This window comes from Marmota flaviventris, chromosome 3 (genome assembly GCF_047511675.1).
Source record: "Marmota flaviventris isolate mMarFla1 chromosome 3, mMarFla1.hap1, whole genome shotgun sequence".
Taxonomy (NCBI): domain Eukaryota; kingdom Metazoa; phylum Chordata; class Mammalia; order Rodentia; family Sciuridae; genus Marmota; species Marmota flaviventris.
In genome coordinates this window covers 132,611,393-132,623,823 of record NC_092500.1, presented here as the reverse complement: position 1 = coordinate 132,623,823, position 12,431 = coordinate 132,611,393, and the positions used below count along the sequence as shown (strand labels likewise).

At 40.4% G+C, this 12,431-nt stretch overlaps 1 protein-coding gene across 1 annotated transcript in view; it reads right to left on the bottom strand.

The window, feature by feature from the left end:
* LOC114081118 (low-density lipoprotein receptor-related protein 2-like) overlaps positions 1 to 12,431 on the bottom strand; it is a 46,817-nt gene that overhangs the window by 24,953 nt on the left and 9,433 nt on the right. The window contains exons 7-13 of the mRNA XM_034635224.2: positions 10,732 to 10,857; positions 9,967 to 10,170; positions 8,554 to 8,722; positions 8,068 to 8,236; positions 6,559 to 6,784; positions 5,711 to 5,836; positions 4,178 to 4,402 (exon numbers count right to left, since the gene is read on the bottom strand). Of these exons, the coding sequence (XP_034491115.2) occupies positions 4,178 to 4,402; positions 5,711 to 5,836; positions 6,559 to 6,784; positions 8,068 to 8,236; positions 8,554 to 8,722; positions 9,967 to 10,170; positions 10,732 to 10,857 (1,245 nt within the window). The remainder of the gene's footprint in view (positions 1 to 4,177; positions 4,403 to 5,710; positions 5,837 to 6,558; positions 6,785 to 8,067; positions 8,237 to 8,553; positions 8,723 to 9,966; positions 10,171 to 10,731; positions 10,858 to 12,431) is intronic.

The following is a 12,431-nucleotide window of genomic DNA, read 5'->3' as shown; positions in this document are numbered from 1 at the left end:
ACACAATTCATTGATGTTTCATGTACGCCTTACACATGTAGCCTAAAAGGTAATACTTATACAATATTTTTGGTGCATCTGAACTTTGACAACAACTCACCACAAATGTCAGGCATAGTAAAATCAAGAATCAATAAATGGGATGATATCAAACTAAAAACTTCTTCATAGCAAAGCAAACAAGAATATGAAGAGAGAGCCTACAGAACAGGAGAAAATATTTGCCACCTGCACCTCAGAGCATTAATCTCTAGGATATATAAAGAACTCAAAAAAGAACACCAAACAAACAAATAACTCTATCAATAAACAGGCAAAGGAAATGAACAGCCACTTCACAGAATAAGAAATACGATTGGTCAACAAAAATGCAAATTAAAACTACACTGAGATTTCATCTCACTCCAATCATAATGGCAGGTATCAAGAATACAAGTAACAATAAATGTTGGTGAGGATGTGGGGGATAAGGTGCACTCATACACTGCCGGTGGGGCTGCAAATTGATGCAACCATACTGGAAAGTAGTATGGAGGTTCCTTAGAAAATGTGGAATGGAACCATCATTTTGACCCAGCTATCCCACTCCTCAGTTTAACCCAAAGGACTTAAAATCAGCATAATACAGTGACAGTCACATCAATGTTTATAGCAGTTCAATTCACGATGGCTAAGCTATGGAACCAACCTAGGTGCCCTTCAATAGGTGAATGGATAAAGAAAATGTGTACATATACACCATGGAACATTACTCAGCCAGAAAGAAGAATGAAATTATGGCACTTGCCAGAGAATGGAAAGGAACTGAAGACTGTCATGCTAAGTGAAATAAGCCACTCCCCAAAAACCAAAGGCCAAATGTTCTAGTAGGTGGATGTTAACACACAATAAGGGGTGGGGAGGGAAGAATAAAAGATCATTGGATTAGACAAAGGGGAATGAAGGTAAACAAGAAAGGATGGGAACAGGAAAAACATGATGAATCAGAAATAACTTTCCTATGTTCATATATGAATACACAACCAGTAAAACTCCACATCATGCACAACCACAAGAATGAGATCCTAATTAGAATAAATTATACTCCACGTATGTATAATATGTCAAAATACCTTCCACTGTCATGTATATTTAAAAAGAATAAATTTAAAAAAATTTGTCAACAGACAGACCAGCCATGAAAGTTTCCACTTATTCCATTTTGTGAGAACTCAAAAACTGTCAAATTTTATCACATTCTGGATTTTAGATCTTTGGATTGGGGCCACTCAACTTGTATCTATTCTCTTGTATGTTTATGTCAATTGTACCCATATGGTGGAGATACTAAATAAAGGTTTGCTCACACATCTCTTCCCAACTCCACATTTAATAATGTGTCACATTGTAGCTTGAAATCTGCCATCGTGGGAGTATTTACATGGTAAAAATTGTAAATACTACAAACCAGGGCTTGACTGTTTTCCATTCCCTGGTCTACAAAACAAAATTAAAAAATTAAAAAAAATAAAAACAATTGCCCTTGGGCCAAGTCGGCCTCCTTGGTTGGTTTTGTAGATACAAGTTTTAGTGGAATTTTGCTGATCATTCACACTCTGTCTATGACTACTTCAGTGCTATAACAAGAGAGAGCCCATTAAACCTAAAATATGTACAATCTGGCCTTCTTACACAAAACGTTTGCCAGATCCTAGTCTAAATCTAAGAAAGTAATAAAATGTAAATGATTATAAGATTCATCTTGCATGTGTCATATCTATAGCCATTATACTTTAAATATCCCCCAAAATTAAGGAAACATTTTTCTAGTATTTGAAATTTATTATTCAATTCAGCAAAGAAGTCATTTATGTCACTGATGAACTAATTCCAAGTCTTTATCACTTCACTAAGGAAACAAAAGTATCAAACTCTAAGTTGAAACTACACTCCTTCAAAACTATCATTGACTAATCAGATAGTAGCAAGCATTTATTCAAAGATTATTAAAACTTAGTTAAATTGTAACTAACAGAATTGCTTTTGATCCAAGACTTTATCATAAAAAAGCATTCTGTGAAAATCAGTCATAATAACCACGGGAAAAGTTTACAATAAAGAAATCGTGTGTTTTTTAACATTTGTAGGTTGATATCCTTTACATCAGTAAGTTTTATTGTAAACATATGTAAGTATATATGTTCACTTGTCCTTGAAGAGCTGGTGGTTATCATTTTCAGCACACCCCTGGGTATCACAGGAAGAACTCCCATGTTAACCACCAGAGAAAAAGACCAACAGGCGAGGCATGAGGGTGGGCTACGGGGCAGAAGAGGGAAGCCAGAATGCAAAGGGCCGATGGGCTGCAGGTCATTCCTAGTACTGGGCCTTAGTGGGGGAGCATTTCCTGACTATTCCTCACATTGTCATAGGGAGGAACTTACACATCTGAGTTTTCCCCATAACCACGAAGTTACTCTGCCTGCAAAAGGAGAAATGACTTAAGGTTGATAAATTAGTAAGAACAGACTGGCCATCCTAGATGCAGATGCTGTCTTCCCTTTGTTGGGTTCTGTTGTATCCAGAGAATATTGACTTCTCTTCTGGAATTATAGACTCAACCTTGGCCCTCTGTAGATTCTGTTGAGAGCCCAATTATCAGGAATTTCTTTTGAGCCATGCTATACTACTTCATGTATGTGTGTGTGTGTGTGTGAGAGAGAGAGAGAGAGAGAGAGAGAGAGAGAGTGTATGTGTGTTGTGTGTGTTGCTGGGAATTGGACCCAGCACACTGTGAATGGTAGGCAAGTGATCTGTCACTAAGCTATATTCCCTGGCTCCTATAGACAGGTACTGTATTTCTAAAACAGAATCTTCGAGCTTTTTTTTTTTTTTTTTTTGGTACCAAGGGAGCTTCAGCCACTGAGCCACATCCCCAGGCCCCCATCCATTTTTTATTTTTAAATTTTGAAACAGGGTCTTATTAATATAGTTTGGATCTTGAATGTCACCCAAAGACTTGGTCTTGAGTTTGCGGTGCTATTGAGAGTTGGTGGAACCTTTAAGAGGTGGGGCCTAGTGAGAGGACTTTAGGTCAGTCACGGTGTGCCTGGATGTGAATCATGGATCCCCAGCCTCTTTATTTTGCTCTCTTTTGTTGCTTGGTCACAAGGAGAACAGTTTTTCTCCACCATGCACTCCCCACCATTGCCATCCCTCATCCCCACCAGAGGCCTAAAAGCAACAGATCTGCCTGAATGGGATCTCTAAATCCATGATCCAAAATAAATCTTTCCTCTTTTCTTTATTTATTTTTTTTTTCTTTGTAAGTTGATTATCTCAGGTGTTGTTTACAGTAACAAAAGACTATTACAGACACAAGGACTCAGCACTTGACATGAGAAACACCTCAAACGAAATTGTTACTCTCTTGTAAACCCTGAACATCACTGGGGAGCTGCTGCCAGTATTTGTGGTCACCCAACAGGGCTCTCTGGTAAGATATACTACCCCGAAGGATGACTCTGAGATATGTATTTCAATACAGCACCTTTTGCACTAAAACCTGTCCTTAGCACTTGGCAGAGACCCAAGGGACAGATATTCAGAAATCTAGTTCTAATCACAGAACTCAAGTCGCAGTTCTCCCTTATAAAGTAGATGTTTACAGTTAATCTGAGTACACGGAACTTGGGGATGGGGTGTGGCATTTAGGAGTGTGGGAGGGGGAAGAAAATATATATACCATATTAAGAAAATATCTTGCTAGTTCACTCTTAGATCTGCATTGCAAATTACTTCTAAATTCATGTAAGAAAAATTTGCAATGCAAAAATTGAAGAATGAAAGGTCCATTTCTATCCTCCCCTGATTTAAGGCCAGAAATGTAAAAATTTAAAAACCTTATTACTACAGCTCTAGGATTCCCTGAGTCATAGTAGCTTTCTGACAATCTGCACATAGCTCCTAAGAGCAAGAATAAATCAGATATAGTTAACACTTCAATAAGTAAAGAGTTGGTCTTCACCTTCTGGTGCTATTGAGAGGTGATAAAACTTTCAAGAAGTGGGTATTTTCCACTGGCATGAAGATTTATTTAAATCAGTACTTGATAAGATTTTTTTTTTTTTTTGGTCCTAGTTATTTGAGAAGCAAAAATAAAAGCAGAGAGGAAAACAAGATGCCCTCCCCTACTTACCAGTACGCTGTGTCCAGATCTCTAGCTTTTGTCCAGAATACCCAGTTGAGTAGACCAGATGTCCCTGAGCATTCGTCCAATAAATGAGGTTCCTTTTCCAGTCAATATCCAATAAATAGATGTTCCCAGAATGTTCTTCAACTAGAGTTCTCTCTATGGCAGATCCCATAGAGCCAACTTTCAACAAGTACAGACGTTTGCCAGAAGAAAACACAAGTTTTAACTCTATGAAAGAAAACGAGATTTGCTATTTGACCATTTGTCAGATGAGCCCAGGGTCTCTTCTGGAGCAGTGCCCCTAACTCAAGCTGAGGTACCGATGTCTGCTTCTGAAGCACACATCCAACATGTGTACTGTAGCTTCTAGAGAAGAAGGTCATTTGGGCAAATGGCAGTGTTGCTCAGTGTGCCCAAGACACTGGGTCTTCTGTGGGAAAACTTGGAAAAATTGTGAGAATGAGGGCAGGAGTATGCTCTGCTTCATTTGATGATCTCTCACTACTAAAGGATTTTAAACACTGTGTTACTCAGGTAGTTGAGTATAACAGTATATAATATATAAGGCTTCAAATGAAATTCAGGCTGATGAGTGTGCCACTACAGCTTATTACACATGATGTCTTTCAGAGCTGTCCCTGTAACAGCATTTTTAAAACTTAGTTAGAATAAATAAATAAAATAAAACTCAGAACATAATTACATTTATGTAATTTATCCTTAAAACCTCAATATTCTATAGGAAAAAACACAGTAAGTTGGATAGAGAAGTTCAATGGATTTTATGTCGCCTTTAATATTTTGAAGAGGAAACAGCAACCTGGAGAACTCATGTTGACGATATTTAAGTAAAACAATAATGCGGTAGAGACTACTTATAAACATGAGTCAGAATACAGAATGGTCATAAGATTATCAAGGATTTCTTAGATCACCTCTTTTGCAAGTTTTCACGTAAAGCTTGATTTAAAGTTTATCAAATCTAATTGTCCAACAGCAGATGGAAAAATAAATGAAATATGGTATGTACACACACTGGAATATCATCCAACTTTTAGAAAGAATGTACACTTGCTACACTGTGAATGAAACACTTATAGTAACTAGTGAAAGATGGCAGACCCGAAAGATAAATATACTGTAATTTCACTTAATGTGATACCTAAAATAGGCAAATTCATACAGTCAGAATACAGAATGGTAGTTGAAAGGAACTGTTAGGGAGAGGAGAATGGGGACATCTAGTGGGTTAAGGGTTTTCAGTTCGGGAAGATGAAATAGTTCTGGAGGTGGACGGTGGTGATGGTTGTACTTCATGCCACTTAGAAATGACTAAAATGCTAAGTTCTCTATTCTGTATATTTTTTAGCACAATCGAAAGGAAAAAATGAATCAAGTTGTTTTGATAAAAAAGTAGTCATCAAAGAAGGTTGTCAAGGACAAAAGCAACTGATTGAGAAATGGAAGCTACCTTATTTCCAGGCTACCATGGAGGATGCCTCCTTAAGCTGAGCCCATTTTACCCAATGTACTTACCACTACATGTGCCAGAAGGTGAAAGAAACATTCCTTCAGGACAAACACACTTATAGCCCTTGGGGTGGACAGGAGACAGAAGGCATAAGTGGCTGCAGGAGCCTGGAGCACAAGCTGGATGTCTGCCTGCTATAAAACAGGAACCCGTGAGATGGTTTCAGATGTCCTTATCCACACTAGATCAAAACTTAATAAGGAAGAACAGTTAAGCCACTTTTGTCTTAAGAGGAATTCAATATACTAGTTACCTTCTAATTGGATGTGCTGACCTTTAAACTCCTCTGATCTCTTGATGGTCTTTCAGATAGTGACAGTCACTTATCTATCTTAGGCTGGGACCTTAGGCTTCCACCAGCAGCATCTCCTCCTTGGAGTCAAGGCAACATGACTGTCTGCCTTGCTTACTTCCAGACTCCCTGAGTGGCCTAGGCTCTACTTTGGTTAGCTTCTCAGGTCCATTTAAGAAGCATTCTCTAAGTTGACTTTTCCTATTATGAGGATACCAGGATTTGTTCAATTTTCTGTTTTATTCAAAGATCTGTGAGTACGCCATCCCAGCCCTCTGTGAACAACTTATTATCCTTTTTTCTACATTTCATGGCTTAAAAAATCTAGCTAATGCTTTGGACAGGCACAGGACACATACTTGGACTGATTTCCCCAATAGATACTGGTGTTTGGTTCACCTTCCTTAGAAGTCCTATGTAAGGAAGTCTGGAAGGACACCCAGAACATTTCCCTGCCTCCAAGTTTTCTGAGTTCCAACAACCACCATCTAGCACTATTGGGTGGTTTCACTCTTATGCATTCTGATTCCTCAGCATTTCTACAGCAAGCCATTTACTTACCCTTAGGCTGCTGGGACTTGTGGAGGACCAAGAAAGCAGATACAGAGGCATCCAGTAACAGCTCTCTCTCCTTTGGGCTGTGGGGTGAGGTATGAAACAGCTGTGTCTTATTTGCCCAGAAGAAAGAGTTCTCAAAGACAGCCAGTCCTACTGGGTTTTCATCTTCCAGGAAGATCTCAGGAAAGGTGTACCTCCCGCTTCCGTCCACTTTCACTGTCTCTATGGACTGGAGGAAGCATTAGAATCTCATGAGAACGTGGTAGCATTACCAGTGCTGACAAAGTTAAGTGTCACCAGTTTTTTGGACACTGATTAAACATGTCTAGGTAACATCAGCTTGACAGAGAAGAGATCGTTGAAGGATTCATGGAGACTAATGCCAGTCAGCAGATTGGATTGCTTCTTGTACAAACTGGGGCCACAGATACAAACACTTCGGCCTCCAGTGAAATTTTTAACCCAGTTTCCAGAGAACTTCCAGTTCCCCAGGGATGCTGGAGAGGGGGTTCCACTTTGCCCCAAGCCACAGCTTACTGTCCAAACTGACACTGTACCAAACCCTTTCAACTCCACTGTGTGCTGCCTATTGAGTAGGGATCCTCTCTCTTTTCAGCAAGGGCCATGTGTGGGAAGCCATCCATGAAATACATGAGGACCTTCTCTTGGCGTGGTAGCCCGGGGAGAGGTAGGCCTGGCATTAGGTTGCCCAATGCACGTGACCTTCCCTCCACTCTGCTAGGCAGGTTTCTCATAGTAACTCCAGGATGGGTGTAACCCATTAGGAGCTGAACAGCCTAACTTTAACCTTTTTTTGGAGAAGAACATTCCATGGAAGGCCTTTGATGTCTCCCGATATAAATAAAGCAGGCGCAGGCTACATTTTGCCAGAACCTCGATCTGTCTAATTGGCTTGCCCATCCTGCCCCTGCTTTTGAAACTACTTTCTGTGTTCTGTGTGGGTTTTTTTAGCCATTCTATTTTTTCCCTAGCTTTTATTTCTCAGCCAGCCCATTCCACTGAGGGGAACCCCATTTCCACCACCTGTGCAGGATGTGGGCAGGAGCCATGGGAGCAAAAAGAGGCACCAAAATTTTAATTTAACCAAAATCACAGGTAGGAAATAATAGGCCTAAAATTTGACTGGTCTTTTAGTTTGGCATTTCTAAGTATGAAACACAAGTAGCCCAGAACTGTATGCTTTCAAGGATGTAGTCAGCAATCCTAAAAGATCCTGTGTGCTGGCTACAACACAGAACAGGACCAGTGCTTCCAGAAAATTCCAATAGTGTTTGACTATAGAGTTGACGAAAATCACCTCTCTCCCCCAAGCCATGTTGATATAGTCTCTTCCACCCAAAGGTGCTGTGTATCTGGCTCTTCTCAGTTTTTGTGGCCAGAAGGTACTTCATAGAGTAGATGCAAACTTAAAGAGAATTTTGTACTTACCTGTGGAGTCAAACCAAGTTCCCATCAAAAGTTTACCTTTCTCTCTGGACCTAAGTGTGGTACCTTTTTGTGTTCACTGATCCAGTAGAGCCTGCCAGTCACATGGTCCAGCGTCAGTCCTAAAGGCTCCTCTGTGGTTAGGACAGTGAGCACCTTCCTGTCAGAGCCATCCATGCCTGCAGACTCAACAGCCCTCACGCCTGTCCCACCTCGATTCACCCAGTACAAGTACCTAAGAACAGGGGTGCATGGTGTTAGGGCCCCTTCACTTGCACACATGTGTACTTAACTCTGAACAGCCTGGCTCGCATAGCTTTCTTGTACTGGTCTCTCATCATTATATTGCTGATGATTGCTAGAGATTTCTGCTCCTACACTCACTAGGCTTTGAAAACATTAGCTCCATAAACTTCAATTTAGGATTCAAAATTAAGAATTAGGGGGAGCCAATGAAATCCAAGTTGAAAAAGACTGACATGTTCCCTTATTAACTTAAATATCCTAAGTCATCAGTGATTTAGGATATACTTCCAAAGAAAAACTACTTACTTCTTTTCAGGAAACACAATCAGCTGCTCTGGCACAAGATCCTTTTCCAAAATTTTGACATAGCCTCTGCCATCACTTAAGCCAGCACAGATGACCCTTGCAAAGCTGCTAGCCCAATACAACTGTCCTGTGGACCAGTCCAAGGAGATGCTATTCATTGCTGTGAGCTCTGGGGACAGAGGAGACAGCTTTATGTTCCTACATTCTCCACCCGTCTTACCTTGCAGAGACTTGGACACACGTTACTATGTTTTCTGATTTTGAATTATACAGTGAGGCAAATAGATGGCAAGGATCAAGGGCCAGGGATGAGCCAAGGTGCTTCCAACATGCAGGGGTGGCAGGGAAGGAGGAGGACCAGAGCAGAAGCTTAACTAAGAAATCCGAGAGCCTGTAAGTGACCTCAGTTTAGGCAAAAGTTCTTGCACAAGTGTCAGGCAAGTTGTTACAAATGCTACCTCTGAATTGCTGCCAGACCATTTCTATATCCCTAGCATTACACCAAGCCCTCTTCACATGCATTGTCTAATTTAATTCCCAAACTTACCCAGTGAGGCAAGTAGTAGCACCCTCATCTTATGGAAAGCAATCAAAGGAGTTAAGAACTTGCCCAAGGTGACATACCTAGTGATGCCCCCCCCCCAGACTAACTGTGGCCTGAGGCTACATTCCAATTCATGTTGCAAGTTACATTCTAAGATGCTCCTATGGACTTAAACCACAGCAGCCTTATCTGAAACCAGACTATTATATAATATATGCTTCATGACAGGTGTCTCGCAGGTGGTGGTACAGATGGATACGCATACTTCTTACACTAGGGGGTAGGGCTACAGTTTGGATCTGGGATGTCCCTCAAAGGCCCATGTGTTAAAGGCTTGGTCCCCAGCCTGTGGCACTGTTGGAAGGCAATGGAAACAGGTAAGAGGTGGGCACTAGTGGGAGGTTTAAGTCATTGGGGCATAACCTTGAGGGGATTGTGGAATGCTAGTCTTTTCTCATCTCCCTTTACTTCCTGGTACCATGAGGTAAATAGTTTCCCCCACCACCCACATACTCTCACTATATGATGAGTCACCTCAGATCCGAAAGCAGTGGGACCAATTAACCATAGACTGAAATCTCCAAAAGTGGAAACCATAATAAACCTTTCCTCTTTTTAAACTAATTATCCCAGGTATTTTGTTACAATAATGCAAAGTTAACTAACACAAGTAGCTTTAAGAAGTTAAGGCTCTTAATGCCAAAAGTATACCTGGGGGCTGGAGCTGTAGCTCAGTGGCAGAGAGCTTGCCTCCTTTGTGTGAGGCACTGGGTTCAATCCTTAGCACCATATAAAAAAAAAAAACAAATAAAATAAAGGCATTCTGTCTATCTACAACTACAAAAAAATTTTAAAATGTATATATATACCTGGGTAAAGGGGAACAGAGTTTGGTTTCCCAAGGACAAACACATTTAGGACTTCATCTACCCAGAAATATGTGCTTCTCTCAAGGTCATATGCAATAGAAATGGGCCTTGATTTTATAGGAATCAGAGTCTCATAGTTGCCTGTTCTTCGATCCAGGAAACCAAGCTCTTGATCTCTTGCTATAAAAATTTTAATACCATCATCTGAAAACAAAAGACAATAGAGATGAAGCTTTTTGCCTCACACATTTCCCTTTAAAGATTTATCCCATCTCTCATGCCCCAAATCTACCTATTCCTAAACTCTGGACTAAGTATTTAGAGATCTAGTGGGTCACCTTGGTGCTCCCTCCCTCCTCTGAACTCTAATACATTGAAACTAACCTTGAGAACTTCACTGCCTTATTGGATTTCAGATTCAGTTCCTCTTCTCTCACCTTGTACCAGATTTGGCAGAAGTTCTGTCCAAGTCTGGTACATAGTAGTCAAATGTAATTTAGTGTTTTATCTCTAAAGAACAGGGCAAGTCAAGACTATGTGTTGGGTCTGTAGAATACTCCATAGTAGACTGTGGAGTAACCAAGTTAGTTAATACAATTGACACTCAGGTTGGGGAATGAATGGTATAATGGTAGCTCCTTTTTGGAAATAATGGAGTCATCTCTAGTACTAGACTTAAAAATGAATTCTCTATGTCACTTTCCCCTGCAATTACTGCTAAGAATAGCACAGGAGCTAGGCTTTGCTTCTGGTATTGAAACTCACCTGTAACTCGACATTCAGTCCCATTGTTCAGTTGGTAACCTTGAATACAGTCACAGGAGTAAGAGCCTGGTGTATTGTGACATAGCTGGCCACAAGGACTGAACACCATAGAGCATTCATCTATATCTGATGACAGAGGGTCATAAGTTAGAGGCAATCCAGGAACAAGCTCTGCAGTATTTTTGCCCTTTGGAGCCACTTTCCAGATGCTACCTGGTTGGGCATTTGGTGGAAATCATTGTTCCAGGCCCTAGAATAGGCCACGCTGGCCACCAATGATTTCCCACCTACATTAATACAATTTAGGAGAAATTTCAACATTGGGACCACAAACGTTTGACTACAGAATACTGTTATCCTAGCAATGTTCCTGAGGTACCATTTGAGAATGACAAGTGTTACATCCTGGAGTTCACTGCTAGCACCATGGGAAATGCTTAAGCCTCACAGGTCTAACTGGCGAAATTTAGTTATGGTGCAATAGTATCTCAACGCCTAATGGCTGGGACCCATTAGAGCTGAAATCACAAAATCAGGAGAGATTCATTTCTTTATTTTGTAAGCAAGAAGGAAAATGGTTCCTTGGCAGAATTGATGCGAAAACGTTATTGCTCCAAACCCACCGGGTCCTAAAGTAGAATAATGTTTTCCCATCATGCCAGAAGAATAAGCAACAGTCAGGCTCAAGAGCCAGCCAAGTCCTATAGTGGGCTGGAAACCCAAGAAGGGTGCTCCAGGGGCTCGGGGATGGGGGCACAAAACCCAGACACTTCTAAGAGCCATGACCAGATGCTGATTTCATATTTCTAATGATGAATTAATCCGTTATCTCCTGAATTAGTAAATTGAATTTAATGATTAAATTTTAACATTAATAAATTGAAAATCTAATAGATTTATAACAATCATGAATGAATTGCTAATACAAAAGCCTTTGTACTCTCTAAAAAATACTATTTAATACTAATAAACCAGTCTTTTCTCTTGTAGCCTTCCTAAGTGGGTAGAGCTACAGGAAGGTACAAGCATGGAGAGAGGGCACTATTGAGTAGAGATCATTGACCAGGTTTAGGGTGGAAGGGCTGATTAATCCCTCAGTCCAGAGCACCAAAACAATAGATCCTTTACCCTTCCAATCACATTTTATCCTAAAGCGTTATCTTTATTTTTGTAGACAGGTGCTATAGGGTAATAGTCATAATCTTTTAAATTATTACTGAATAATGAAGGTATATGAAATTTATTTTAGCTATTGTGGCACCATAATCCCATTTACAAAGAGAAGAAATGAGTCTTCTCCAGTGACTTGGAGAACAAGCAAGGGTAAACATACAATGGGCTCGAATTTCAGATTCTGTCTTGCCACCCATGCTATGGACCTTAGGCATGACTGTAAAATGACAAGAATATTTATTCTGTGACAGAAATCCTCTAAGCTCCACAGGGAAAGAACATTAAGTTTAACACTTTCTTGTTTGGCATCAGATGCCCTGAAATTCCCACAAAAGAGACGTTAACCAGCACTGGCAAGAACGTGGAGAAACTGGAACCCCGTGCACTACTGGTGCAAATATTAAGTGGTGCATCCACTGTGGAAAAACAGTTTGAGGACTCCTCAAAAAATCAAACAAGTATACATGATCCAGTTATAGTCCACTTTCTGGTATATACCCAGCAAATGGAATTATCACACAGATATT